This window comes from Meleagris gallopavo, chromosome 14 (assembly GCF_905368555.1).
Source record: "Meleagris gallopavo chromosome 14, MGAL_WU_HG_1.1, whole genome shotgun sequence".
In the NCBI taxonomy this organism is placed as follows: Eukaryota; Metazoa; Chordata; class Aves; order Galliformes; family Phasianidae; genus Meleagris; species Meleagris gallopavo.
Window position 1 is genome coordinate 2,835,848 of NC_139417.1, and position 27,873 is coordinate 2,863,720.

General features: G+C 51.0%; 1 protein-coding gene and 1 long non-coding RNA gene across 7 annotated transcripts in view; one reads left to right on the forward strand and one right to left on the reverse strand.

The window, feature by feature from the left end:
- Positions 1-762: 762 nt before the first annotated feature.
- On the reverse strand, positions 763-27,804 carry LOC116217153 (uncharacterized). Of its 5 annotated transcripts, none has more exons than XR_014886359.1 (5): positions 27,521-27,804; positions 20,181-20,242; positions 18,073-19,619; positions 14,611-14,921; positions 763-1,208 (listed from the first exon to the last, which is right to left on the reverse strand). It is a non-coding gene; the product is annotated as an uncharacterized LOC116217153 (long non-coding RNA). The 5 variants fall into 5 exon arrangements; XR_014886360.1 differs by lacking the exon at positions 763-1,208 and adding an exon at positions 1,217-7,615; XR_014886358.1 differs by lacking the exon at positions 763-1,208 and adding an exon at positions 1,217-9,569.
- Positions 23,585-27,873, forward strand: part of DNAH1 (dynein axonemal heavy chain 1) — an 85,062-nt gene continuing 80,773 nt past the window's right edge. For both annotated transcript variants that reach the window (XM_085235795.1, XM_085235794.1), the window contains exons 1-4: positions 23,585-23,723; positions 23,811-23,988; positions 26,943-27,195; positions 27,768-27,840. In XM_085235795.1, coding sequence (XP_085091921.1) covers positions 26,983-27,195; positions 27,768-27,840 — 286 coding nt within the window. In that variant the 5' untranslated portion in view covers positions 23,585-23,723; positions 23,811-23,988; positions 26,943-26,982. The remainder of the gene's footprint in view (positions 23,724-23,810; positions 23,989-26,942; positions 27,196-27,767; positions 27,841-27,873) is intronic.

Here is a 27,873-nt window from a genome sequence, read left to right on the forward strand (position 1 = left end):
CCATGGACGGAGGCGCTGAGACTTATGGGGACACTCAGAGGATGGCCGTGTCCCTTTGTCCCATGGCAGGAGATGGGGTTTGTCCTTGTGCTCATCCTCGTGCGTTGTTTGCTTCATATTTAATCGGCGACTGAGCAGCAGCTCTCCCAGTGAGGCCCCGCTATCCATCACGTCCCCTTCCAGCCCATTTCCGAGCAGAAAGAAAACAAAATGGGACTCATCACTCATCCCTTCATTAAGCCCTCACTCACCGCCATGTCCTAAGGGCGAAAAAAGGTCGTGCATCCGACGGGCCAGCTCGGCTCACGGGTGGCCATGGAGTGGGAAAGCAACGATGGCTCCACGGGCTCATCCCATGCAGGGATGGCACTCGGGATGCTCTGTGCCACGGCCCTCTGTGACGCCCCAGTGGGAGGAACAGCCCCAGGAGCATATCCCATCGCAGCAGGGCAGCCCTGTGCCTGCCCATACGGTCCAGCTGTGCCGAGAAATAGGTTGGCTTAAAAAATGCATCACTTTGAAGTTATGTAAATGCAGCAGCAAGCGGAGTGCGCTGGCAAAAAGGTTCCCTTTCCCCCCCCTCCCACCCCCCTCCTTCTTTGCTGGCTTCCTCCGGTTAAAATTGGGTTGCAAATCATTAATAAAGGAACAGTTGTACTGAATAAGCTCCCGTACTTAAATCAGGACAGAGAGGCGTAATTAACCCAGCTCCGAGCTGATGCGACGGGAGAGGAAAATACGCCTCTGTTTTGGGCCCGGCGCTCTCCCGGCCCCCTGGGAACGGCGTCGAGCTCCTTATTTAAAAATGAAGCTCACAGCCTGGGTTCATGGATATATATAAAAGCTGTCACGGTGATATTTTATTCATACCCCTCTCCCCTTCCCTCTCCTTGGAAAATCCAGCAGGCAGAGGGGAGGGAGGGAAGCAAGAAGCCCCTTTTAAAAATGAATTACACATGCGAGTCACATTGGTCAGAAGCACAGGATGAGCCGGGGGCGGGCGGGTGGCTGCGCTCACCTGTTGTGCCCTGCCTGGGGCCAGGGGCGGCTCTGACATCCCCATCCTCCCCATCGGGAGCTGCTGGGATAGCAGGGATGGGGAGAAAAGTGAAAACCCGCAGGGAATCCATGCTCCTTCTGCATCCCACAGGAGCTCTGCAGTGCCCCACGGTGCCCCCCATTGCCCCACGGTGCTGGGGATCGAGCAGCTGTGGAAAAACAATCATTACAATAAATCTCTGTTTGTTTCCCTTTGCAGACGATTGTTCTCCCCGCGCTCCTTAGTGGTTATTAAAGGGCTGTTTTGCTGTCGGTGAAAGCCTGCAATTACGCGCGCTCGCTGCTTCTGCCTGTCAGCGCCGCTCGCCTCATCGCCTTGCCTGCTATCTCAGCCCTGCAGTGTGGGGCTGCTGCTCGGAGCCAGCTGACCCCTCCTCCCTGCACCTTAAGGGCTCTGCATCCACTCGGGGATGCTGTGCCACCTGTGCTGTAAATCCTTCTGGGGGATGAGACCGTGTCCCTAAGGGACTTGGGACCTGCTGGAGGGCAGCCTTGGCTCCTCCAGGCTCACTTTCCCCGCAGACATTCCCCCAAAATGGAGTGTTTTGGTGGACCCCCGTATCTCTCTGCCGCTCATTCAATGCAGCTAACTCAAACCGAAGCTGCCCTTCCCCTGCCATCCTCCTCCCCACGGCATTGGAATTAAATGTAGGCTGTAATCTGGTATTTGAGAAGCGAAAGGGATGGTGGCCCTAAGGGAAAAGCTAACAGCTCGGCTGCTTGTGTTAAAGAGCTGTCTGCCAGCCTCCGACCACCACGGGCACAATGCCAGGAGTGCTGCTCCCCTGCTCTGCAGCTCCATCTCTGCACTGTGCTCGGCTCCTGGTGCTGGGAACGTGGCCATGGGCAGGGCTGGAAACGGGGGGCTTCCCCAGGGTGCCCAAATCCTGGCACGGAGCAGCGCAGCTGAGCAGGAGCGTCCCTGCTGCACCTTATGGTGCACGCATGCATGCACCCAGCCAGGCTGTCCTTGTTGCACATTGCACCTTGCGGCCCAGCAGGGACGTCCCCATTGCACGCTGCACACAGGTGACGCAGTGCTCAAGCCCCGTCCTTGTGCCAGGCCTGGGGACAGCACCAGGAGCCACAAAGGCTGATGGCACAATAGGAAGCAAAGGCAGAGCCAGGACGGGCTGCTCCCTGTGTGGGTGCCACATCCCCACTGCAGCCCCGCACACCGGTGCTGCTCCCAATGGGAAGTGCCATCCCAGCAGCTCCATATCCCCTTTTAAATCAAACTTTCCTTTGGTCGAGCATTTCCCTCAGCCTGCAACACGACAACAACAACAAAACCCTCCACTTTCAGTAGTTCAAATCGAATCTATGTGGTTCGGAAAAGGGAGGTTGGGAACAGCCATTTCCCTGCCTGTGTCGGGGCCGTGTGCTCCAACCCGGCGAGGTTTGCCAAACCCGTGCGGATCCGCCCGGCTTCGCGCTCCTCCCAGCCCTTTGTACCGCTCGCCTCCATCCTCCCCTTTGTTTAGCATTTTAATTATTTTAATTACCTTGTTTGCCAGCTTATCGCGGCACTCAAACCCATCTGCGTGAGCGCACGCAGACACCCAGACTTTTATCTGCAGCCCTCTGCCAGCGGTATTTGCATTTCTCGCTCCGGCGTTTGGTGGAGGGAAGGAGAAATTAGCATTTGTCCCCTTGGCCAACAATGCCTCGCCTCGCAGGGTCGCTTTATTCTTCCCAGAAGAATGGGGCTAATTTATCTCTTCCCCCCTCCCTCCCCAATATCCATTTCAAATGAGAGATTAGGAAATAAACACAAAGCCCGGGTGGGAGGCCCGGGGGCTTTCCCCCAAGGGATGCTGCAGGATGCGGCCCCAAGCAGTGCCCTGCAGGTCCCCACTCATACGGTGGCTTTGGGAATGTCACTGTGGCACCCGGTGCTTGCCAGCAGGGTGGCTTTGTCACCCTCAGGTTGGGAAAAGACACCCTCGGGGATGGGATGCCCAATGGGAATGGGGCTGCTGCCTGGTGGATGTCATGCTCCCTGGGGACAGTGTCCCTCTGCTGTACCCTGACACCACTCCTCAGCCCTCCCAGTGTGTGTGTGCTCCCCATCAGGGAGACAGCAGTCCTGGTAGCTGGGGATGTGCTGTTCTGTTTGGGGCACAGCCTGCTTTGCTGAGCTTTGGGCAGCACGAGCTTAAGGAGGAAGAAATGAGAAATAAACCCCTGTTAAAGTAGCTTTAAGACAGGGATGTCATCCTACCAAAGCGATGGCATGAGGGTGACAAAGCAGGGACTGCCATGGGGAGGCTCAGAGGCAGCAGCCCCAAATGGGAGCAGTAGGTTGCTGCAATGGGTGTGCTTACTGGGGTAATGGGATAGCCACCATGAGCTCTGTTCCCCAGAACCCAGGAATGCAATGGAGCAGGAAGCCCAGCATCCCTGTGCCCCCAAAGGGTCACACACTCCCAGGAGCAACATTTGCCAGGCCCCAGAGAGTACAAAACTCCAGCCAAGCCTGGAGTTTCCCATTTCCTATTCTCTCTGTCCCTGCATCCAGTCTCAATGGGGACAGTCACATAAGGACCCCGAGGCAGCAATGGCCCCTACCACCCTATTTGCCAGATTGGTGCGGATGGGGCACTAAGCAGCCCCTCACCCCCATTCCATTCCATTCCATTCCATTCCATTCCATTCCATTCCATTCCATTCCATTCCATCCTCTCCCATCCCAGTAACAGGCAGCCCTGCTGGCTGGGGGCACGGGATTATGGAGCATCTTGCTGGAGCACAGGGAGTCAGGCAATGCCTCTCCATCCATCAGAGCTCCCACTTTTTGCCAAGCACATTAGGGGATAATTAAGTAAAAATAGGCCTTCCGACCAGTGTAGCTCATTAAGGGCTAATTAAGTTAATTAGTGCCAGGTGTGGATTGCAGCGCTTGTGCGTGTGGCTGTTGTTTGCTGTAATTGCATTTGCTCAGCAGCTTCTACTGCCAGGCTGGAGCTTGGCCAGGGAGGAAGGCACTGGGTGCCCCACGCTGCTAATGAGCACCTAATGATGGCATCTGGGGTGGGCAATTAACCCTCCCCTCCCTGCAGCCCCCCAGCAGAGACCTCCCACCCTAAAGCTAAGGTATGTGTGGTCCCGTTGGTGAGGTCTCATTGCATGTGTGGGAGGGACAGGGACACTTGTTGTGTCACCTGTGGTGGATTCGCTGTTCCTGGAGGTGTTAAAGCAATACATCAGTGTGGCATTAAGGTACATGGCTTAGGGGGCAGGTGAGCATGGGTGGATGGGTAGACCTGGTAATCTGTAGAAATCTTTGCCAACACATAATGATTCTGTGATAATCAAGGAGCATCACTGTGTCCCCAGGGGTCACAGGCCACTCACTGTCATACTGAGTGGGAAGGGGAGAGGTGGCTGGAGGGGAGGCAGGTTGGGAGCTATTGTGCCCTGCAGAGATAAGAGCCTTGGGTGACAGCTGAGGTCAGGCAGGAGTGATGCACATCCCCGCCTTGGGCCCGCGTGCAGCTCCATCAAATGGCACCACGGCAAGCTGTGCCCCTGGGGATGGATGAGGAGGGATGGAGGGGGAGGCGGTGCTAAGCCTCGGCCCCAGGAGGTCCTGGAGAGCCGCAGAAGCAGGGGCAGGGGAGGTAAGAAAGGCGTCAGCATGCGCCAAGCATCCTGTGCCACTGAGGATGGCAGGATTCTTGCAGCCTCTATCTGGGCTCCTGTCTCGTTCCTCTTCCCTTCTCCTTTTGCATAATGGATAGGCTGTGAGTAATGGGAAATGGCAGGCCAGCCACGCTTGCTGGCAGCCCCTTAATGAAGAATATGGAAATCTCATCAGTCCAATCAGGCCAGCAAATGAAACCGCTTTCCCTCGCCGATGTGAGCAGAAGGCTAACGACCTGCACTCGCCGGCTCCATCCCTCTCCCAGGAAGCCCCCCTTTCTCCTTGCCTTGCTGACAACCGAGCTGTGAACTTCATCTCCGCAGCAAGCAGAGCCCCAGCTCTTCTTCCTTGCTGCCCCTTCACAGGGCTCGTGCTGTTCCTGAGCCTTTCTCCTGCTCCTTTCCTCCCAGCGCCATGGGCTGTGTCTGCCTCTGCAGGGACGCGTGCAGCGAGCTGCAGAGCAAAACCACTGGTTCCTCCCTTGCCCAACTCCTGTGGCATTTTTCTTCTATCTGAGCCTGGCAGTGGGAGGACAGGTCTACCTGGCCCTCCCTCCTGCTCCACTTCCATGTGAAGCTTCTCTCTGAGCCACCCGCACAGTTTTGGGGTTACTACAAATCACGCGCCTCGGCTGTGCATTGGCCCACCAGCCTGGCCTCATTCATAGTGGGACACCAGACACAGCCAGGACTGGGATCTCAGCCCATCACGGGATGTGCAGTGCTGTGCATGGCTGTGAAGTGCCCGAGGCAGCCAGGCTCACCTCTGCCTGGGGCTCCATGCATAGACCATTTTCCAAAATCCAATGGAAAAGACCCTCTGCAGACCCTATCTGAGCCCTTTTGGAGACCTCAGGGGCTGCTCCTCAAAGAAACCTCCACGAGGAGCTGGGATTCCCAGCTCTATGCCTGAGGGGTCTGCAAGATGGAGATGCCCAGTGAGGAGCAGGTGCTGCAGGGCCCCAAATGCCTAAAGCATCGCACAGCAGAAGAAAGCAATCGTATTTCTCCATAGAGAAGGAACTCTGGTCTTTGCAGCTGGGCTTGCTGGGTCCAAAACAAGAGTGGTATGGCTGTTTGCACGGAATCTTGCACCAGCAGGTGCACCTCAGCAGCATCTTTTTGCTGTTGCAATGCTTCCTTCAGGTAGGGGAATGCCCTCAGACTGTTGGCTTCTCTGCTCAATGTGCCTGCTCCGTGCTCTGCTGGCAGAGACACAGCCTCGTGCTGCTTTAGGGGAATGTTTAATTGCTGCCTTTCACAGCCAGTGCAGAGCTGAAAACTGATGGCGTGAGCTTGCCCAGGAGCACCGAAGTGGGTAAATGTTTTAATAAAATCTACCCAGGGCATTTATCTACGTATAAATACATACATAGTGTATGCTCTTTGTTCAGCACAGGACACTGGCTCGAGGCCGGAGGAAACCATTTGTTTCCATGAGTTATAAGATGATATTTGTGAGCACCTCTAACGAGCAGAGATCCACACGGCAGCGGGGCTGGAGCCAGTCCCGGCACAAGTTGTTTGCATACAGCAGTAATGATGCAAACGGGTGCTGCTCAACATGCTGATCAACAGCAACCCGTTGAAATTAAAGGCTGAGAAGACGCAGGAGCGCTGCCATAAACATTTATTGCAGCACTTCTGTGTATCATCAGCCGCTGATTTGGAGGCGATGGAAGCACGCGGCTGAAATGATGGGCTTTGTCGGAGGCTGCGATCAGCTGTCCTTGATGGATGGCGGTGGAAGCGATGCGCCGTGTTGTCTGCAGCACAAGGCTGAGCTTAAAGCAAAAAGGGGGATTTGCTGCCTTTATTATCACTGATCTCTTGTGATTTCAGGGTCCGAGCTGGTACCAGAACAGGCTGCCCGGAGAGGCTGTGGATGCCCCGTCCCTGGAGGTGTTCGAGGTCAGATTGGATGGGGCCCTGGGCAGCCTGGGCTGGTATTAAATGTGGAGGTTGGTGGCCCTGCATGTGGCAGGGGGGTTGGAGATTCGTGATCCTTGAAGTCCCTTCCAACCCTGCCCATTCTGTGTGATTCTGTGTGATTCTGCTGCTGGTAGAGAAAGCCAGCTTGGAGGTGATGTGCTGGACAATAGCCCAGAGGACATGGATGAAGTGTAGGTTCTGAACACGCAGTGCATCACCTGCTGGAGGGCTCACACTGCTCCTGCTTCGTCTTCAAGTATGTTACATTAACAGCAATAACAACAACTTGCCTACACCAGTAGTGCTCACAGAGCGTGTTGCCCATCAAAGAAATGCGTGCCCAGCTCTGGGGCAGTGGCTGTACCCCCGGGCAGCTGTGCCCAGCAGGGCAAGGCACAAACACAGCACTTGGAGGGCAGAGCTGCTGCTATTGAATCGTCTCCTGGAGCACTCTGCAGTACTGGAAAAAAATCATTGCATGGATTTTTTTTCTTGCATCGATCTGAAGATTGAGGATATGGATTGTATTTTAGCAGAGAATTTCTGATAAGATCTCTCTGTTTCTCTCTGCCAGCAGTGATCCCAAGGAAATAGTTTTGTGCTGAAGCCTCTGACTTACGGATCTCTCTGTGCTTCGTATCTAAAAGCAGAAAAACCCACTGCACTCCAGCAGAGCTGCAGGTGCCATAGCTCTGGCTGCATTTAACACCTTCAGTGAACCCCGCGCAGAACTGCCCTGCGCATGCTTGGGCAAAAGCAAGAGACAACACAACCACGTCCCAGCTTCGTGTCTCAGCCTGAGACATCCACGACAGCACAAAATTTAGCACAACACTGGGCCCACGCTGGTTTCTTCCCCACTCCGTCGCCACCAGGCTCTGTGATAACACCAGCCTCCCCAGGCACCCCCACTGAATCTCGCTTTTCTCGTTCAGATGGGCTGCAGAAGGGAATTGCTTTTGTTTCCTCCAACACAAAGCTGAAAAAAACCCAAGGCTACATCAGTATGGCATGTGGGCGTTTTGAGAAAAATGGGTTTCCTGCTGCTTTGTGTGTCCTAAAGCCTATTAGCTGCCTCTTGTTTTGCCTGACAGGTGAAGCTCGTGTTGGCCTGATGAGACATCACTGGCACAACTTATATTCCATCCTGCCACCATTCCCTCTCTTAACGTTCAGCAGTTTGGCGTTAGCCACAGTGGAAAGCTTTGCCTTTGAAGAAAGGCATCGTTTGAGCTGCTGCATCACCTCTCTCTCACTGGGACCACGACCAGAGCCTGCTGAACGTGGAAAAGTATAGAGAAAGAAAACTGCTTCCTCCAAGGTGAGGTTAGAAACAGGGCTGGTAACTCTGCCTCTTCATGACGGATGCCTTGAGGAGCAGCCCGTGAGATCCCCAGAGAGTCTGGGCTGGGTCTGGAGAGGGTCTTTTCCATAGGGCTGTGACAGCCTTGCCTTGCTGTACATCCCAAGAGCAGTGCCACAGAGCATTCTTTCCCTGGGGAGGAAACCTGAGGCTGAGAGAGCTGGAATTGGCCCCCAATTGATATTTTTCAGCCTGCCCAGCCAAGGCAGCTGGACAGCCACATGTTATCCCGGTCTGTATCAAAGCTCATGCAGGAGAGAAGCATGGGCTTTTTGGGCATCTCTTTGAATAGCTGATGAAGGATGTTGCCAATAGGTGATGTATTGGTGGTAATGTTCTGGAGCTCTTTTCTTTATGCATTTCCCGACAGCCGTGCCCAGGACATCAGAAGGAGCTTGAGTCACTGGTGTGCATGGAGGAAAAGGGAAGATGGCATCTTTTTCTCTATCATTGCCCTGGCTCCTGTTCTGCTACTGGGTTGCAAAGGTGCTTGTGAAGCCACATGCCTGATGGCACTGGCAATTTTCCCCATGTTTCAAAACCTTCTCCAACATAATACATCTCTTGTGTGTAGGATCACTGCCTCAGCTCCTCCAAGAGTCCTGTTTCCATCAGCAGTTACTTCTTGAAATTCACTCCCTGTTTCTTCACATCCACTCCCTAACAGAGATCCAGATGCTTGTGTCTGTTTCCCCTTCCCTTCCCCTGAGCCCTCCTTCAAGGATGAAAACCCAGGTAATGTGAGCCCTAATTCTCCTTAGGGGTGCAAGAAAAGGGACTCTTTCAGTGTGGCTTCAGTCTCAGGGGAGGTACTCAGAAGCTATATGCAAAAGCTTGGGCTCCCATGATGGAATTTGCCACACTGGCCTTTTGAAAGGGGACCAGCACTTGGAAACTAAACCCTCGGGTAACCTGATTATGTCTGTGGACATACTCTGCTTGACTGTGACCCAGGAGGGCTCACCTTAACAGAAGCTTTCAGAAAGAGTTTGCAAAGACTGGGCTAAGGGAAGGGTTGCAGCATGTTTCTGTTTGCATTGACACATTTGCCCCATTATTCATGGCTGGTGTGTGTTTTGTTTCCACTTGGTTCCCAGCATCCTTTATAGATGGGTTTTCATGCCTTCGAGGCAAGCAGCATTGAAATGGTGCCAACGCAACAGTCCTTTGCCAAGAGGCAATTGTGCTCGCCCTGGGCTTCAGCTTTCCTTGGCTATAGTCCCAGGAGAAGGTGTCTGTGGTTCTCCTTCATCTGTGCCGTCTCTCCTCTCCTCTGCCCCGCTCACTAATTACTTTTTGAATCCATTGCTGATTTATTTATTTCTTTTTAATTAGACATGATGGATGAGAAGGAGACTCAAAAACAAGTGCTATGAACACGGGTGTCCGAATCTTTTTCCTCCACCTATTTGCAGGTGAAGGGCAAATCCATGGGGTTGGTTCCTCCCTCTAATCAGACTCCCAGTAAAGTAGCAGGGACAGAATAACTCCAAAAGGTGTATCCAGGGGTGAAGGAAAGCCACCAGCATCTCTCACCAGACACAAGGACAAGAGACGATGGCCTTAAAATCTGCCAAGAGAGGTTCGGGTTGGATATTAGAAAAAATTTCATCTCAGAAAATGGTCAACCCTTGGAACAGTCTGCCCAGGGAAGTGGTGGAGTCACTATCTCTGGAGATGATCAAGAAACTTGGGGATGTGACATTGAGTGACATGGTCTAGAGCAGTCACAGGCATGGGTTGATGGTTGGACTGGATGATGTTGGTGGTCTTTCCAGCTTTTAGGATTCTATGATTCTAAGGCATTGGGGCTGCTGAGAGCTGCAGATCACTTGCTTTCCCTGATCAGGAGCAAGGTGCCCAGTCCCATAGGACTCATTCTTGTGCCCTTGCAGCCAAACGTGACCCTTCGGCTTTGTTTTCTGTTCATCTCCTCCTCAGAACTGACAAAACTCACTACTTGTTTCTTGCTGCAAGGGGAATAGTTTCCATCTCTCTGCTCTGAACACAACAAATGGAGCAGTGCAGGGAAGGAGATATTGGAAATGCCATGGCCTTGCCAGCAGTGGGTCCTCAAAGCCCTTCACCCAAACCCAGCACTTGTCAGGGGAGGCTCAGATTGGATATTAGGAAAAATTTATTCTCAGAGAGAGCGGTCAGGCATTGGAACAGGCTGCCCAGGGAAGAGGTGGAGTCACCGTCCATAGAGGTGCTCAAGAAAACAACAGATGTCACACTGAGTGACATAGTCTAGAAAGGTCACAGGCACGGGTGGACGGTTAGACATGATGACCTTGTGGTCTTTACAGTCTTAACGATTCTATGAGCCTAAGATTCTATGATTTGCCTTCTCCTGAGGCATTATGAGATCTGAAGGAAGGAAGAGAGCCATGCTAAGGGCGAGCTGCACTGATTAACCCACCATGACTCTGGTCACAGGTTTTCTGGGGAGCTTTCTGCTGCTAGGGGATGAAACAAAAGCAAAGCACAGCTCAGACAGCACCTCTGTGGCTCCTGCCCTGCAGCACCAGGCTGGGAGGCTGCCACAGCTCTGCCAGTGCCTGGCAGGAGAAAAGCAAATTGGTGTTTGACAGAAGGCTTTCCCCAAACACGAACTAATGGGAATTCCTCAGTGGTGTCCCTGGGAGCTCCAATATTGGATGTAGGGGCAGCCTTTTGTGCTCTCAGCAGGCAGTGGGTCCTGGTGGGCTTAACCCTTCCCAAAACTCAGCACCGTGCTTGCTGCTGGCCTAGGGCTGGTTCTGGGCACTGGTGCTCTGGTGACCCTTTGTGTGGCCAGCGAGGAGCGAGGGAGGGTTTAGTGTGCAGCTGGAGGCAGGAGTGGGTGAAAAAAAGAGGAATAAGGGAACAAAAGGCGCTTTTTGGGGAGTTGAGGTATGTTTGCATGGGGAAGGGCAGGAATTTCTTTTCTTTGCCCAAAAGTCTAAAGTGCTTTCTTCAGTGCCTCGGTCGCTGCATGGGGCCCCGGTCAATAACATTCCACGCTCGCCCTGCGGAAGGAGACGGGCCAAGCACAGCGCGGCTGAATGAAATTCCTCTCACCTCACCCTGTAAACATCCCAAGAGCCTGGCCCCATTACTGCTGGGTACAAAAGTCCGGGGCTGAGGCCGAACAAAAGGATGGGGAAGAAAGTGCCGGTTGCCACGGCAACGCTGTCCAGGCCGCCTGGTTTTATCAGCAAGGGGCCCGGGTTTTCTGCCTGAGTTGCAGGAATCCGAGGCAATTTATTTCCACGGCAAGACGGAGACTGTGGTGAGATCGAGGGAGGCCGGAGCTCCGCGTGGGCCTTGGTGCTGGCGGTGTCTGTGCAGAACCAGGCCCAGGCCTGCTGCAGGTCACAGCATGGCGGCCATCCCCCCTACGACACGCAGTGCCCAGCCCTCCCCCTTGCCTGGTTTACACCCTTGTCCCCATTTCCCCGGTGGGTCTGGTTTTTGTAGCAGCCTGAGAGTGAGGGCTTAAGAATTTAATTAGGGTATGGCTTATTATTTGACACCCAAAAGAAAGGTGGTGGCTCCCAGTTCCAGCATAGGCCCCTCTGCTCACAGAGCATCTGACAAGCTCGGATTGCAATGGGAACATCAATGCCTGAAGGCCAGAAGAAGAAGGGCTATGCTGCCCTTGCATGTCTCTACAAAGCTAATGCAAAGCATTAATGTGTCCCAAACCCCTAGTGATGGCTGGATGTGGGATGTGATGGTACTGTGTTGACAGAGAGGAGTTCAGCTGCAGGATCCTCAGTCCCATCCAAATCAGTGTCCTCTCCTAGCATTTCTGCTGACAAGAGAAATGCTGTGCTAGGGACAGCAGTGCAGAGTGGCTAAACAGCTGGAGGAAACCCAGCTAAACCCAGCTGGGTTCACAGAAAGCGTTCAACCAAGACACAGCCTGCTCATCTCTGGTAACTAATTCTTTTGTCTAGGAAAATTTCTAAACAAATGCAGCAAGCTGTGCTTTATGTAGTAACAGAGAAATGACTAATTAAACTGAAGATGAGGTAAGAAGTAGAAGACAGGTACAGAAGCTGTACCTTGATGTAGTGGACTAGACAGAGTTCACCACTGGAGTTTCTCTGGAATCGATCCTGGGATCGATCTTGTTTATTCTCTCCATGAATGATGTTGTCATGAGCAGTGGAAGCGCTCAGGCTAAGCCAGCTGATGACGCCAAAGAGGAGGCACTCTGAATGCAGAGGATAAAGGGAGAGCTGGCTGTAAGCAGCAGACAACCTTGAACAGGAGGTGCAGAATGAAGCTGAAATCCAACAGCATGAAATGCAAGAGTACATGCAGGGCTTTTTGTGATAGACAGGGAGTGTATCAGCTGGACATGACTGAGGAGAAGGTGAACTTTGCTGTAGCAGTTGCAGATGATTATCAACCACCAATTAGCTAAAGGCACAAAAAGCTAAATGAAGCCCTAGGAGGCCTGCGATATTTCCAGTAGAAGCAGAAAATTGTTAATTTTTCTGGGCAGGTAGGATGAATTTCCACAAAGAATCTGTGCAGAAAAATTCTTCTTGGTCGGGAAGAGGCCAGAGATCCTATTTCACTACCGGACTTGTGAAACAGAGTCTGCAAGGGTTTTTGTTCTCTAGTTGCATCGCTGCTCAGGGTGGTGGAAAGAGTACATGAGAGGCAGAAAAGCTGTATAAAATGATGGAGGATGCATGCATAGGAGTGAGTGAGAGGCAAGCATTCCAGAAAAGCTTGGGTAGTATTTGGTAGAAAGGTACTGAGCAGGAGAGCAGGGATGCTCAGGAGCAGCCTCTCTTTAAACTAGAACTGTTAAGTAAGTTTCAATAACTCAAACACCTAAGGAAGGATCATGATGACCCCAAAGATCCCATGTCCCCAACATCTCCAACCCACCTGAAGGTCACACTTCTGTCCTTGCATCCCCTTGGATGCTCTGCAGGGTCACTTTGGCTCTTGTTCTGTCCCTTCCTTGCCTGGAAACTGATCCCCACTTTATCTTTACAGAGGGAAAAAGAAAAGGAAAGCCAGCAGACAGGGCCTTTTGTACCACAAAGTAGATTAGGGGCCTCCCAGGGCCCTGCAGCCTGTGCTCAGCGGAGGGAGGGCTGGGAGGAGGGAGGGAGGGAGGGAAAGCTCCACTCTCAGCCCTGCTTTTGGTCTGCTCCTTGCAGTTTTCTGTCCAACTTCCTTCCTTTTTTTCTTTAATTTTTTTTTTTCCCTTTTTCCCTGCTTGTCACTATGGATCAGCTTCTTGGGGATGAAGATCCTTTCTGTTCTTGCAGTGGATTTAACTCCTGAAACACGTGTCATGTTCCCCAACTCCCATCCCAAATCAGGAAAGCATTCACCCAAACAAAAGCCAAATGCCCTTCCTAGGGGCAGTCAGGAAAAGAGAACTCTGTGGTGGTCTCTAGTCCGATGACAAAAGGTTTCTTGGACTACAGACAAGAAAGTCAGTGCTGCCTGGGATTATAAAAGCAGCTGTGGGTAGCAGGAATTAGCCACCACCTGTGTGATGAATGGACACGGCTCTGGTCCTGCAGCCAGGACACATGCCAGATGCTTGGTGCTACCTCTCTGTCTGGGCTTGACCCCAGAGTTGCTTGCTTTATTTTTTGAATGATTGATGCCTCCTTCTTGTATCCTGTAGGAAACAAGCTGGTGCTGGTGGGTGCACCAAGGCTGGGTAGGATGACTTCCATGTTCTGTCATTGGACATCTGGCTTTTAGAAAGGCTGGGCACCCTCAGCATACCCCTCTTTAAGCACGCCCTAAAATCTCTTCTTTTTAACCCCCTTGGGCTCAAGCGTCTCCTCTATAAAACAGCCACAGCAGAGACCTATCTATGACAAGGGTGTTGCAAAGCCAAAATCATTACCAGTTTTGAAGCATTCAGCTATTACAGTGAGCTCGATCGAGAAGCTCTTTAGGAGACTAATAATTTTACCTTCTTAGCAGAGATTGAATAACGTGCAGTAAGCCCTGCCTGAGGCTCCCTGCTCTGAACAATGCCGTGGAAACAAAGTATTGTGAGAATGTTTGTTCAGCACATGTCCTGCGAGCAGGATGAACCAGGGTCCTCTAGGAAATAGCTCTGTTGTGTAATTAACATTAAAATTAAAAATCTGTGCATTAAAAAAAAAAAAAAAAAAGTAAGGTCTGTGCAGATGACTTCGACCCTGTGTTTCTCATGCTGCAACCATCTTGGTCTTTGAGCAATCTGCATGTGCACGTGTCCATGTTTCGTTCTGTAATGGCCAAACTTTATAACCTATACAGACATTTTGTATTTCTCCCAAATTTAGTTAGATGGTCTACAGAGAAAACTCAGTGAAAAGCATTGAAGTTGGGGAGCCACTGAAAAATTTGTGCTGTAGTGAGAAATGCTGAGCAACCCATACTGATTCTACTGAGCCTGTGACAATGGGGTCTTGTTTTAGTTTTATTCTGCAAACTCAAAGGCTACTTTGGGTGTTTGGAGGTGAAACCTGCTGTAGTAAGATAAGCACAGCAAGAGCAGCTTGGGTTTTGTCAGAAGATGTGAATAAACTGACTTTTCCAATCCTATTTCAGAATATCTTCACCATCTTGGGTTGGATCCAAAGACTGACCTCTTGTAGCACTACTGCTGGCAGCCACGTTTCGGTGCTTGCTGTGTGATCCAGACTCTGGACAAGCTGGGGTTGGGCTGGGATTGAAGATGGGTTAGCCGTAAATCTGCAGCACCTCAGTTGGCCATGGGAACTAACCATCCAGATGGAACAGCCCTCGTGAGCCCAGTTCACACTTTTGCTTGCAGTTTTTTTTCTACTGTCCTTTGGCTATGATTTTCAGACCTTCACAGGTTTTTCTGGAAGTATCAGCCAATATGGGATGTTTTCAAGGATGCCTCCAAAGGGAGTAGATCTGCAGGGACAGCAACCTGAGGTGAGGATAGCAAAGATTACAGAGACTGAGCTGTTGAGGTTGGCAGAAGAAAACATAATGGTAATATAGTTCCACATAAGGGCTTGGAAGCTTGGAGCTTCTCAGAGCCTGCAGCATTCAGACTGGAGGAGAAAGAGAGCTGGACTGAACTGGGGTCAGCAAACAACTCTGATGACTCTTCATACCTACGTATTCTACAAAGTCACTCTAAAGAGATGTAGCTGAACTCAACAGAGTCCTCACACTGGGTCAAAGTGGCACTGCAGCAGGTGAAGAGACACCCATGATGCTACTAAATGACATAGCATATTTCCTGCTAAAGCACTCACTGTTGGGCCTGGGGCTTCTGGAGAAGAATAAGACAGAAATACTGGCCTTTACCATGTAAAACTGAATAAATCCAGGGATTTCCAGGGATGAGGAGAAAGAAATTCTCCAGACTGCATTGTTTAAGTCATCCCCTGCATTTTTCTGGCCCTAAAACTCATAGCAATGTGCCTGTGCTTCTTTCAGCCATAGACACTTAACTTTTTAGAACCAGAATGGTGGGTATCTTGTTCCTGCAGCTATACATTTTTGCCTTTACAATGTGAAAGTCCAGAAGAGAAACTTACAGGCTTCAAGGAGAAGCAAGAAGCTGCAGCTCCCTACCAGGCCAGCCACGAGCACAGGTAATCCCAGTCAAGGCAGTGCCCCTCAGTCAGGGCACAGTCCCACAGCATCTGAACGTGGCAGGCAGAGCCAAGCACAAGGGGACAGCTGGCTAAAGCTGGCTAGGGCCATAAGTATTAAAAGGGCCAGGGCCCTGGCATGAGAAGCTTCACAGCCTGACTGGAAGCAATAGAAATACCTTAAAGAACCCAAGAAGTAGATGTTGCACATGCCACTGCTAATAACCTCTCCAATTTTTCCTGGTACCTTGTTGCATATCATATGCACCTGGGAAGTGGAGGGAACTGGAGCTGAGAATCAGAGAGCTCAGAGCAACCCCAGAGATGCAGTAAACATACCAGATGTGCCCAACATGAAATGGGATCTAACAGGGAAGAGGAGAGGGAAGGTAGAAGGGGATCCATTATTCATGAAGGCAATAGCAGTACAACACAGCCTCCGTAGACCCACGTGGCGTTGGATAAGGTTACTACATAAACACAAGTAGGTAATGGCATGCCAAATTGGGTGCAGAAAGAAGAGAGCTGATGAGTCCCTATCCTTCCCTTTTTCCCCTTCCCTTCTCCCTTTCCCTTTTTTTCCTTCCCTTCTCATTTTCACTTCCCTTACCCTTTTTCCCTTCCCTTTCAAGCAGATAGCACTTTCCTTGGGTGCATGTTAGCAGAAATGAGTTCCTTTGGAAAGCTCTACTTTTGGAATTTTGGGGGAAGATTTGAGAAATCAGAAGTGCACACAGCCCAGGAAAAGGGAGAAGCAGCTTCCCTGCTAGGAGTTACACCAGGGAGATGGTAGCAGAGAAGTAAGGGCAGCATGAACATGAATCACATCCAGAGGCTTCTGGTTGGTCTGCCACAGATGATGTGATCCAAGAACTTTGGTGCAGGCTTGATGGATGTATCAGAGCTTCCTATCTCACCGTTATCTGCTCCTCTTCTCTGCCTCTCACTAACAGAGATCCTGATTTTATCAGGAAACCTATCAGGGCTTAGCACTTGTCTCAGATTACAGTACGTATTTGCTACGGCTCTAGCTCTTCTCACAAAACAATGATTTGTGTTACATCTCCTGGACTTCCTGCTCTTCTCTGCTGCTTTCCCTCTCTCCTTCCCATGCAACTGGCTCCTGTTTGGCAGGCAGGTGGTTGGACATGTCTCACAGCTGAGTGTGTGAGCAGGTTGCTGTGTAACACTGTCTGTGACCCCAAGGAGGATGCATTCCAGCACTTGGGAATTAAACATCAGTTTGTCTGGGCAGGAGATTGGGCTCTGGCTTTGCACCTCTTGGCTTGAGAGCACACCTAGAGTGTACCAGATGTCTGCTGCAAAAGCAGCAGTGTGGCTGGTGGGGAGGTGGAGGTGAAACGGGGAGGGAGTGATTTCCAGAGAAAGGGCTGCAGCGCTTGTAGGTCATCTCCTCTGCATGTGTCACCTGCGAGGGTTTCTTAACCAGTGCTACTTAAATTGCTCATGGTTAGCTAGACTGAGCTCCTGCTTCAGGTTGCAGCTATTATCTGTGCTGCAGCAGATGCCTGAGCTCAGTTAGGGCTATGAGGTGAGGAGAGGGGCAGCATCCCAGGCACTTGGGCTGTTCATAACATGGTTGTTTTTGGAGGATGTGCATCTTTTTGCATTGTTTTTAATTACATTCAGCTTCTCTGATACACCTGCTGGTGGTTGGCCACATGGCTGCACAAAGCCACCATCCTGCAGTGTTTGGGCCCTGCATCTGCCTGGGAGCCAGGTCCCATCTGGCTGTAATTACCAGCTTCACATCAGCAGAAAAATGCAATATTTAAACACAAATGTTCGATGTTTGCATAGCAAACCTCAGGATAGAAAGCTCTTGATAATTAGCCTGTAGGAGAAGAGGAGGTGCTGTGCAGGTGAGCCCTGAGCTGTATAGCAGTTAGAGCAGGACTCTGTGGGACTCACAGAGACAGAAGAGCAGCGCTGAGCACCAGGAGCCCTTTGTGCCTCACTGCAGGCAGCAGCTGCCCACAGCCCTGCAACCACCACTTCTCTCTTGGAAAAAGAGAAATGGAGCCTGCTCATCCAAAGCAATCCCATCTATTCCCATTCCATCCATGCGAGTTGCTCATCCAGACTCTCCAGCTGGTGGAAGAGCTACTGAAAGCAGCACAGGCTTCTTACTCAAAGCAAACCACCAGGATGAATAATAGCACGTGGAGGACTTGGGCAGCTGTCCCCAGAGAGGAATGCAAGCACTAACATGTTTCTCAAAGCAACACAGGGAATTTACTCCACTGGCCTTTAAAGCCTGAGATTGAAAGCACAACAGGTGTGAGGTACCACAGGCTGAACCTTATCTCCCCCAAAGCAGGTGGCTGATGGTGCCAGGACTACCTGGCACGGCCCTCTACGTGACAGTCCTGGAGGTGTTGGTCCCTGTCCTGTCTTCTGCAGGGTCAGCTGTTACTCAGCATTTTCTTTCCCTATGGGGAAAAAAAAGCACACCTTGAGATGTCTTCCCTTCCTGATGCCATCACATGGTCTCTCCTCCTGGGCTTGTCAAGGCAGGGCTCAGCCTGTCACCACTCGTCATTTCATGGCAGCAGAGTAGATGTAGGGTACCAAATGCCTCCTCACTGTCTCAGAGGGGTTCAAAGCCTTTTTCCTGCCACTTGTGCACCCAAGGCGAGCAGCCTCACTGTCGTCATCGCCTTGGAGAAGCATTGCTCATCTCTGCAAACTTTAAAGCCGCATCCTGACAGACCAAAATAAATCAATCAATAAATAAATCGTCCGTCGCATCTACTGGATTCTGCAGTTTATTTCCTCGGTGCTGATGAAAAATAGTTGGATGCTTAGTAGCTTCATGAGACTAATTATGATAAACGGCCCCATCGCTGCTAATATCCGGCCATTAATTCCCAGATGGAGCTGCAGAAAATGTCAGGAATGGAAATGTCAGCTCTCTAAGAGGACCTGGCAGGTATTGAAGTGGGGACTGGAGCATCAGCAGAGGAGGCATCGGGGGAGAGGCAGGAATTAGCTGGATGGCAATACACATTTAGAAGCTGTACTTTTTCTGTCTTGATTGCCCAGTTTCTCCCAGTTATGTCTCTCTCAAGCAATGACATTACCATGGCTCCTTTCAGATTTTCAAGCTCTGTTCCCTACTTCAGGCAAAAGAATCGGCATCTCTTAAGAGTGACACTTCCTTTGAGTGGAGGGAGCTCAACCTGAAGCTTCACTTCCCTGCTGAGACCCCAGAAATGTCACTTCATGTAAGGCTGCCGTGAGTTGCTTACAGCAGCACTGACCTGAGTATCCCCTGGCATGTGGCAGTGCTGGGGCAGCTGGCACTGGGTCTGATCACTGTGGCTGGTCTCTTTGGCCATCATGGGAGGGTGCTATGGGACCAGTAACTCCATCGCACCATTGCTTTCCACCAATAGTTTTTAATGGTTTTTCTGTATGTTAGAGACAGTTCTTTGTGGGAGCGTTCACTTCTAAGTGAGAAAGCACTCCAAGAATAGATGAACCAGCCAGACAAATGATTTCAATGCCCAGATATTGACAGCGCTGTGTTACTGATGGCAGGAAGTCAGGCTGGCACTTGGTGCAATAAATCAGCCAACAAACAAATGTCAGGGAGATATGTTGTGAAGTCGTTCTAAATCCAAAAATATGGGGTTGTCCTCTTGTGTGGAAAGCCACTCTGGCACACTGACATGCCTTAATCTCTGCTTCTGTTGATTTCTTCTAAGGCCTGGTGCAAAGAAATACATCTGTTTTGATACAGCTCATCTATTTTGTTCAGCCCACTGGCTGAAGCCTTGCTCTGTACAGCTTCTGTAGTGTTATTGTTCAGATAAGAATCTATTCCAGCTCTTGGCACTTGCTTTCAAGTGGAAAAAATCCAAGCAGGTTGGGGATTCCTTGATAAAGCGCCAGTTGGTTGAAAGAAATGCTTTGATAGGAATCCATTAGATTGAGCAATGCTGGTTGTCAGCAGAGGATGGCATTTTCACTCAAAATTAGATGATGTGGCCACTTACCTGGTGAGAGAAGATAGAGCACTCAGCCTGACCAGCCTGCTCTAGCACACAGAGCTGAACCAGGGCTCCCCACACCCCGCCATCAGCACCAAATCACTCCTAGCAGGGAGCAGAGATGTCTCTGTCTCTCTGAAAATCTTGATGTTCCTCCTGAAGCTTGAAAGAAAATTTCCAGACCTTCAAGTCGTTTCCCAGATCTTATTCAAGAAAAAACACACATCTTCCTGACCTCCTTGAACACACAAAGTTAGCAGGCTGAGGACCTCAGTCCCTGCATGTTGTCTGGGAAAGCCTGAGTTGTAAGACTGCTAGTATCTTTCAGAAATGGCTTGCAGTTCTTTTGGGATGGTTTTTGCTGGAGGCGGGTGGTATATTTCCTAGAAGAGAGCAGTTCTATCTATAGCCTCCTGAGTGTTGTGTTTTGCATGCTTGAAGGGTGTTTGTATGTGAAACTCTGAAATTTCTGAAGAGTGCCAGGAAATGTCACCTCTCAGGCTACATCCTTCCCAGTACAGACTGGGCATATTGGCTTCCTTATGAGGCAGAACCCACTACTCTTACCTGGGATGACTTGTGTCCCAGCCATCAACAGCCTCCTTTCTTCTGCAAGCACTCCTGTAGCCCTACAGAGAAGATAGTAGCATTGTGTTAGAGATGCTTATGGCCAGTTCAGCTAACAATAACCTACTACAGGCTTGCTCACCACTGCTGAGAGCTCATCTTGCTTAACTCCTCCATCACCACCATTCTCTTCCTGTACAGGTGTGGTCCTGACAACCCTCACTGCCATCTTCCTGGCCAGCCCTGTGTTTTCCATGCACCTTTCTTGGAATTTCCTTTGGGAAGCCTTCTGGCTGGACTGGTGGTGGGACATGAGTGTGAGATGAGAAAGAATACTAACCAACATGAAATTTCTTTATCAGAGTCAACATCTCATTCTTTTCTTGAGATTGCAGGAAAAAGTGGAGTCTGAGAGCAAAGAATTTGCAGCTGGCTGGAATGAACTGCTCCACCAGTTCCACCCTGCATGAACACAAGATAACCAACAGCTTGTTACGGAAAGAGCTGCAACGGGTAGCAGGGGTATAAAGGTGAATCTGACTTGATGTTGCCTTCCCAGAATTAAACTGTATCTTCAGGAGAAAGGCATCAAGGAAGATGCAGCCAGACCTCCTCCTGTCTCTCCCTGCTTTGTCACTTCCTCGTGGTTTTTTCTGTCAAATGTAGTTCACATTGTCAACATGTGGTGTTTTACTCTAAATCAATGCTCTCTTGTGTGTGGGAACACACGTAGGTGTGGAGACAGAGAAATCTAGGGCCTTATTCTCCAGTGGCCTCGTGTTTGGAGGATCATTTACACCTTCAGCAAAATGCGTGTGGGGTAGGTATGGAAACTGCTAAATCTGAAGATGCCTGCCACCCACTTCAAAGAGGTGCAAGTGATGAAACAACTAGTGCATCATCTCTGAGGTCCACACGAGTTGGGCATTTTGGTATTTTGTTATTCTTCCCATAACTAGAGGAAGGCTGCTCCCTGTAATAGTGAACTTGTGTGCAATGCACTGCCCTGGTATTTTCTGAGCTATCGGTTTAGAATAAATGTTTCAGAGCCAAAGGATTGAAAGGGGAGAGGAAGAAAGGCGGATGCAAAAGCTCATGGATAACAGAAAGCAGAGGAGCCAGGCTCTTGTCAATGGAGCTTCACAGAAAGAGCAAATCACTAGCATGTGTCACAGTTTGCCTTTCTGGTGCCAATCCACACACTAACCATCCCCTAAGTGAAACTGGTTTGATGGGGGAGACAAGAGCTGCCCCTCACTGTGGGTCAAGACTTTGCTAAGCCTCACTCACGCCCTCACCACCCCAGTGGTCTTCTTGGTCAGATGGAGAGAGCGGTGTTTTCCTTCTCTCCAAACAGCTTTGCACTAGAACCAGTTCTAGGTGAGTCGTTGACCTGGTCAATCCTGCTGCTTCTGCAGGAGCTCAGGAGCCTGTTTTTGGAGAACTAATTTCTTGGGAACTCAGCATCAGCTGTAAGTACCGGGAGGTCTGTAGGCTAGAAAAAGCCACATGGTAGAAAAGGAGCAGGAAGAAGTGTTGGAAAGAAGATAGCACTAACTTTCGGGGCCAGCATCCAAACTCAGGCTGAGATGAGGGGACAGCACAGAGACACTCAGCAGCACTGCAAGCAGCTGTGCTGAATGCCAGCCACCACAACTGCTCAGGGTTTGGGTGCTCCCTGCTGCAACCTGGGGAGTGGGTCTCTAGGGAACCATGAGGCCCTTTTGAAGGCAGGTCAGGAAATGAAACCTCACTGCAGCACAGTGCTGGAGAGCATGGTCAATCGCACACCTGTCTGCTTTCAGTTCTGGCCTGGCAGGTTTCTGAAGGGCCAGCCAATTGAAACGGCTCCGCTTTCGTCTCCTGGCTCACTGAAGCATTTTGTGTCATACTTTGAAAGCTCGGTCAGAAATGAAGCACGGCTAACCAGGGGGACAGCAAGGCCTGCTGTGAATTTGTACACACCTTGCCCCCACCACAGGGGGCACAAGGCTGTCCCAGAGAGCACAGTAGAGCTCTCCCTTTGAGTCCTCTGGGCCAAGAGTCACAGTCTGCAATGCCACCCCTAGGACCTCCTGGAAGAACCATAATCACATTACACTTAATCGAGGAAAGCCTTGATTAAATAAAGCACGGGGCCAGCGGCATAATGGAAAACCTACTCCTGGGGGTTTCTCCAGCAAATTTCAGGATGACACGAACCCCATGCCGGCCACGGTGAGGTGCTCATATCCTGGCTTCTGCTGCCTCCTGGTGGCACAACCCCCTGCCCCGCTGCCACCCAGCCCCTCTTGCCCCCCGACAGGGCCACACGGGGAGCCCCGCTTGTCCCCAGAGCAGCCAAACCTGTCCCTCTCTCGTGAGTTTGGGCTGAGGGTGGAGGGAGCAGGATGCTTCCCCTGCAGCCCCTTGCTTTGCTGGGTGTCTCCCAGCTGAACCCAGTGCCACCTGCCCCTCACTTAGTCATATGTTCTCCAGGTGGAGTTACAACCCCAGTAGGTGTGGTGCCCTAGAATGTCCATGGGTACATCAGCTCAACTAGAAATAACCCCTGGGAGGCAGGTGGTCTCTGCTAGTGGGTCTACAATGGCTCTGTAGAAATGGTGGCTCTGTGCTGACTCTGTGGTGGTGGTAGCTCTGTAGTGGCAATGGTGTCCCTGAGGTAGCTTGACAGTAGCTGCTATGCCCCTTTGGTGACACTGGTGTCTTCGTAGTGGTGGTTCTTGGGTGATGGTGAGGACTCAGAGGTAGGGTGGTGGTGGTGGTGGCACTCCATGGCTGTGCTGGGCACTCTGTGGTAGCATCGGGGGCAGCTCTGAGGTGGCTCTGTAGGAGCAGCGGTGACAGCCAGGGCTGTATGGTGGCTGTGTGGTGGCAGAGGTGCTCTGTGGTGGCTCTGTGGTTGCAGTGAGGCTCTAAGGTGGCTTGTATGGTGGCAGAGTTGTTCTGTGATGGCTCTGCCAGTGGTTCTGTGGGGGCTCTGTGGTTGCAGTGAGGCTCTGTGGGTAGCAGAGAGGCTCTGTGTTGGCTCTGTGGATGGCAGAGGGGCTCTGTGGTGGCTCTATGTTGGCTCTGTGGGTAGCAGAAGCACCCTGTGGTGGCTTTATGGTGACTCCACCAATGGTTGTGCAGTGGTTCTGCGGCGACAGAGGGGCTCTTGATGGCTCTGCACTGGCAGAAGTGTTCTGTGGTGGCAGAGGGCTCTCCGTAAGCGGTTCTCTGTTGACATAGAGGCCTTCTGGTCGCTCTGCGGCGGCTAGTTGCTGGCAGAGGTGTTCTGCGGTGGCTCTCCGGTGTCTCTGTGGCTGCTCCGAGGTGAGCCGTGGTGGCACAGCGGCTCAATGCCGCCCGCCCCGCCGCCAGCCTAGCCGCAGCTCACACGGACCGGGCGGCCCCGAGGCGCCCCTCCCGACGGATGGTAGCGGCCGCCCCTCCCCTAACGACGGGACGCCGGTTAGCAGCGCTCAGCAGCGGCTCTCCGCGAGGCGGGAACGGCGGGTCGGCTCTGAGAGAGCCGGGGGAGCGGAACCGGGATCGGGTTCGGTGAGCTGGAAGGCGGAGGGGCGGATGTCAGTCAGCAGCTTTGCCTAGCGGTCGGCTCGGTTCTTAAGCCCTTTTCTCCTGTCTCAGTTTTTAGGCCGTTTTGAACGCTGTTTGGAAGGAAAGAGGCTGAGTCCGTTTTGTTGACGCTTTGGACCGAAGCAGAGAAAGACGCAGAGGCAGCGGATCAAACTGCTCTGCCAGACGTTGAAGACACGTGGGAGGTTGACTTGGAGGATGTGTAAAAGCCCGGATTTGCTGAGAAACTGTAATTATAGTTTTGCCACGATGAGACACAGACACTGTCACTAACGTACCGGCAGTGCCATTAAAACATGCTCTGGTTTAAATGCCTCCATTTAGCACAGAGCAGCACACCTGTGTAGGTAGGAAAGATGATTTTTCAGGTGTGAGAGGGCCTGACTGAGCTGATGGGAAAGTTCAGGCAGGAAAGTTTTCTAGGCTTCCTGTGGCTAAAACTGGAAGGTTTGTTGGCTTAAAGCTCTTCTTGTTGGCAGCTCAAGCCCTGACTGCCCGGAGGGTTGTGCTCCAAGCAATGGTGGCACACAGCTGAGTGTGATACAAACGGCTTGTGCCACTGTACAGCTTTGCTTCAGCATCTCTTGGGCAGCAAAGAAAAACCCTGAGCACTGTTTCACACTGGCTGAGGTTGCTGTAGCAGGTCTGTCTGAACCCTCAGGCTGCCAACAGCCTTGGTAACACACCACATGCCCTCTGCCCAGGGATCCAGGGCCACCCTAGGGTGAAGATTTGGGAGGACATTCTCCCTTCCTTCTGGGGGAGCTGGAGGCTAGGGAAGAGCTGGTTGCTCCACAATAGACCCCTGCACACAGCATCTAGGCTGAGTAGAAGAGAGTGGATCTTGTTTTTTAAACCACTACAGAGTACGTTCCTAGAGCTGGTTGGGAGCACCAGCTTCCCTGCTGAGCTCTGGAAGGAGTGCTGGCCAGAAGGAAGCATTCCCTTTGTATTTAGCAGTTCTCCATCTCTCCCCAAGCTGTATCACGTACAGACAAGCTGTTTTACTCATATGCATGTTTGGTAACATATAACATGTCGGAGGCTTGCTTTTGTTGTTTATTTTGGGTGTGATGCGTCAGTTTTGTGGTGGCAGCTCTGAACACCCAACCCTCCCTCTATGCAGCTGCAGGAGTGTGGTGGATGCTTTTGGGCTGGATACTGAGGAGGGTTTTGTTTGATTGTTGAGAGAAGAATTCAGGAAGGGTTGTGTGGAGGTGTGAGTGAACACACAGGGATCTGGGCAGAGATTGCCAGTCTTGCAAAAAGGTGAGTAGACTCAAGGTTCGGATGAGCCTTTCCTCGTGGAGATAGCTTTGGAATTGGATGGGCTGTGGATTCAGGTTCTAAAAGGTCAAAGTACAGCAAGTTGCACTGGCACCTCCCCTCTCCCAGGAGGGATGCTCAGGTGGGCTTTGTTCCGCTTTGCTGCTGGTTGGTGTACCCAAACAGCCGGCCTGATAGAGCCCAGCAGTGATTCGTCAGGAACCCTTGGATCTTGGCCGATACCAATCAATCCTGCTGGGCTGCTAAAATAGATATGGCCAGAGCATAAAATAACTAATAAAATCAAAATCCTCCATGGAAAATTCATTCTTCAGGGTCTGAAGTTGCGGTTCTTGTGCCAGAGAGAAGCTAGGAGGAGAAAGATTTGAGATTTTCTAGCTTGAAGGAGGGGAGAGAGTATTATTGATCTTGTCTCCCAGGCCTCTGCAATCTGTTTGTTTGCTGTGTGTCACTTAAAGGATTCGCATCATGGTAACCTTGATTTATTATCCGATTTCTTTTTTGACTCAACCTCTCAAAATTGTGCACTGGCTTGAACCTACAGTAATAAACCCGCACAGTTATTCCCTCTTATCTCAGGCATGCATGTAACGCTTTCTCCGCTGTGTGTACCTGAGTCATTCGTGCAGACAGACAGCAAGGTGAAATTCAGAAAAAAATTCCCTTCTGATAGAGAGTGTGGGATTGGCACCGTTTTCCACTCCATTCATTGCAATCTCCAAGTGAGATCAAGACTCCAGACAGGCACCGCACCAGCTGTGGCCAACAAGATCAGGCAGGATCTTTCTAAGGATTAGCTGCAGCTGTGCTGGAGGACCCCCATTTAGCAGTCTGTTACAGGGACTTGGCCTCCAGGAGTGACTGAAGTGGATGCATGAGTCTTAGGAAGGGTGCAGGGCACAAACATCCTCACGTAGGGCTGGGTGAGGAGCTGGGGTCTAGCCCTGAGCAGGAATTAATGAATAAGCCGTATCACACTCAGGGTATCCCTGAGAGACACCACAGAGGGCTTTGACTCATAATTTATAGGAAAAAGCTTGGCAGGTTTGTGCACATCGTTCTGTCAGCACGTGTGTGCAGGCTGGAGGGGCTTGTGTCACTTTAGCTCTACTAATTAGTGACTGTAGTCACCTCTGTGTTTAGAGAAGTCTAAAATCAAGGGCTGCATTACCATCCTGTCATAAGTCTGAGGGCTGCTCTTAATTAGTATCTCTCTGAGCATGAAGGTTTTTATAAAATACAGCCATACAGCTGTGATATTTGCCTGGACTTGCAACTCCCAGAGTGGAAGAATAGGAATTATTTGTGAGCTGAGATCACCAGCAAAAATATCCCCTGCAGCAGGAGAGAGAGAGAGGAGCTTCTGGCTATATTTTAGTATTCGTCAGGCAATGCTTAAACATCTCTCCTGAATTATTTAAATGAAAAGGCCAGGCCTCACATCTGGGAGCTGTGTTGGTATCTAGGCTGTGGACTGTTCCCATTGGAGTCAAGTGTGACAAGGTTTTTAAGGGATTTTGGTGCAGCAAAAGTAGCACTTCTGTTGTAGTCCCAGTTGACTCAGATCCTCCTGGCAGCCTTTAGAATGCTGCCATGATCCAGGAAGCCCCTGCTGCTTCAGGAAAGCAGTTTTTCATGTGTATGCTGCTGGTTTTCCCCTCTAGAACCCATTTGGCATAATAAAACACTTTCCCCAGGGTTGCTGAGCCATCCAGTCAGCTGTGTGAGACTGATGGCCCCCAGATCATGAAGGCAGCACTTGGTACCCAAGCAGGGAGTCGAACCAACCTTGTTACCCACTCATCTTAGCAAGCCCACAATATCCAGCACAGTGGGAGGGGGTGGAGGAGTGCCAAGGATGGAGTGTTTAACTGGCTCAATGTCTTTTTGCTCTAGAAAGCCTAGGATTGCACTGCAGAGTCATTCTCCTAAGAAGATGGATAAAGTAAACAAGGATTTGATGAATTCCCTGGGCAGGAGCCCCAACCCTCCCAGTACCAGCCGCGAGGCTTCATGCCAGAACCACAGACCAGGAAGGCGGTTGTTGCTTCCTGATAGCTGCAACCAGGGGGCAAAAAAGTACTCGGCTGTTAGACAAAAGGCTTATTATTCTGGTGTCCCCACTCCAGAAGCCTCCAGCATCTCAGAGGTAAGTGCAAAGAGCAATTCTTTTTTCTACCGTGGACCTTCTTAAATGAAATAAAAACAAGGTGCACCTGGTGTGCAGAAACACAGCTTTCATCCCAACTCATCCCAGCCCTTCAGTTCTGTCAGAGGCCTTTGTGCAAGTCCCTGACCCTTACAAAGTGAAGCCTTGAGGTTTTTTCCTGGTCATAGATGTTCTGCTTCCCTTACGGCCAGTGCTATCTGTGTCTTCCTGCCATAGCTGTGTTTAGGTTACCAGTGAGGCAGGCAAGGCAGAGCAGTTGTGACTGCAGAAAGTGTTTGGAAGTACAACCCTGATGATTGCTTACCTCATCAACCCTCCATCCGCATTTTAAGTTGACTTCAGGCTGCGCTCTGCTGGCAAATCCCCTTCTTCTCTGTGCATTGGGCTGAAGTTTCTAGGAGCGTTTGCCTCTTCTGGTTGTTACTGACAGTCACATTTATCCCTAAAGTTCTGGTAAAGTGAGTTTCACTGTCTCACTCTCTGTCTTGACACAGAAACCCAGCCTCCCACTGTGCTGTAACTGCTCTCACATTTCTCTCACTGCATTTCAGGATGTTTATGCTGCACCCCGTACATACCTTTCTTTGCTAAATCAGGCGGACCTCGAACAGCACACCCCTAAAGGTAAATACACTGAGAGGAGAGGTGGTACGGCAA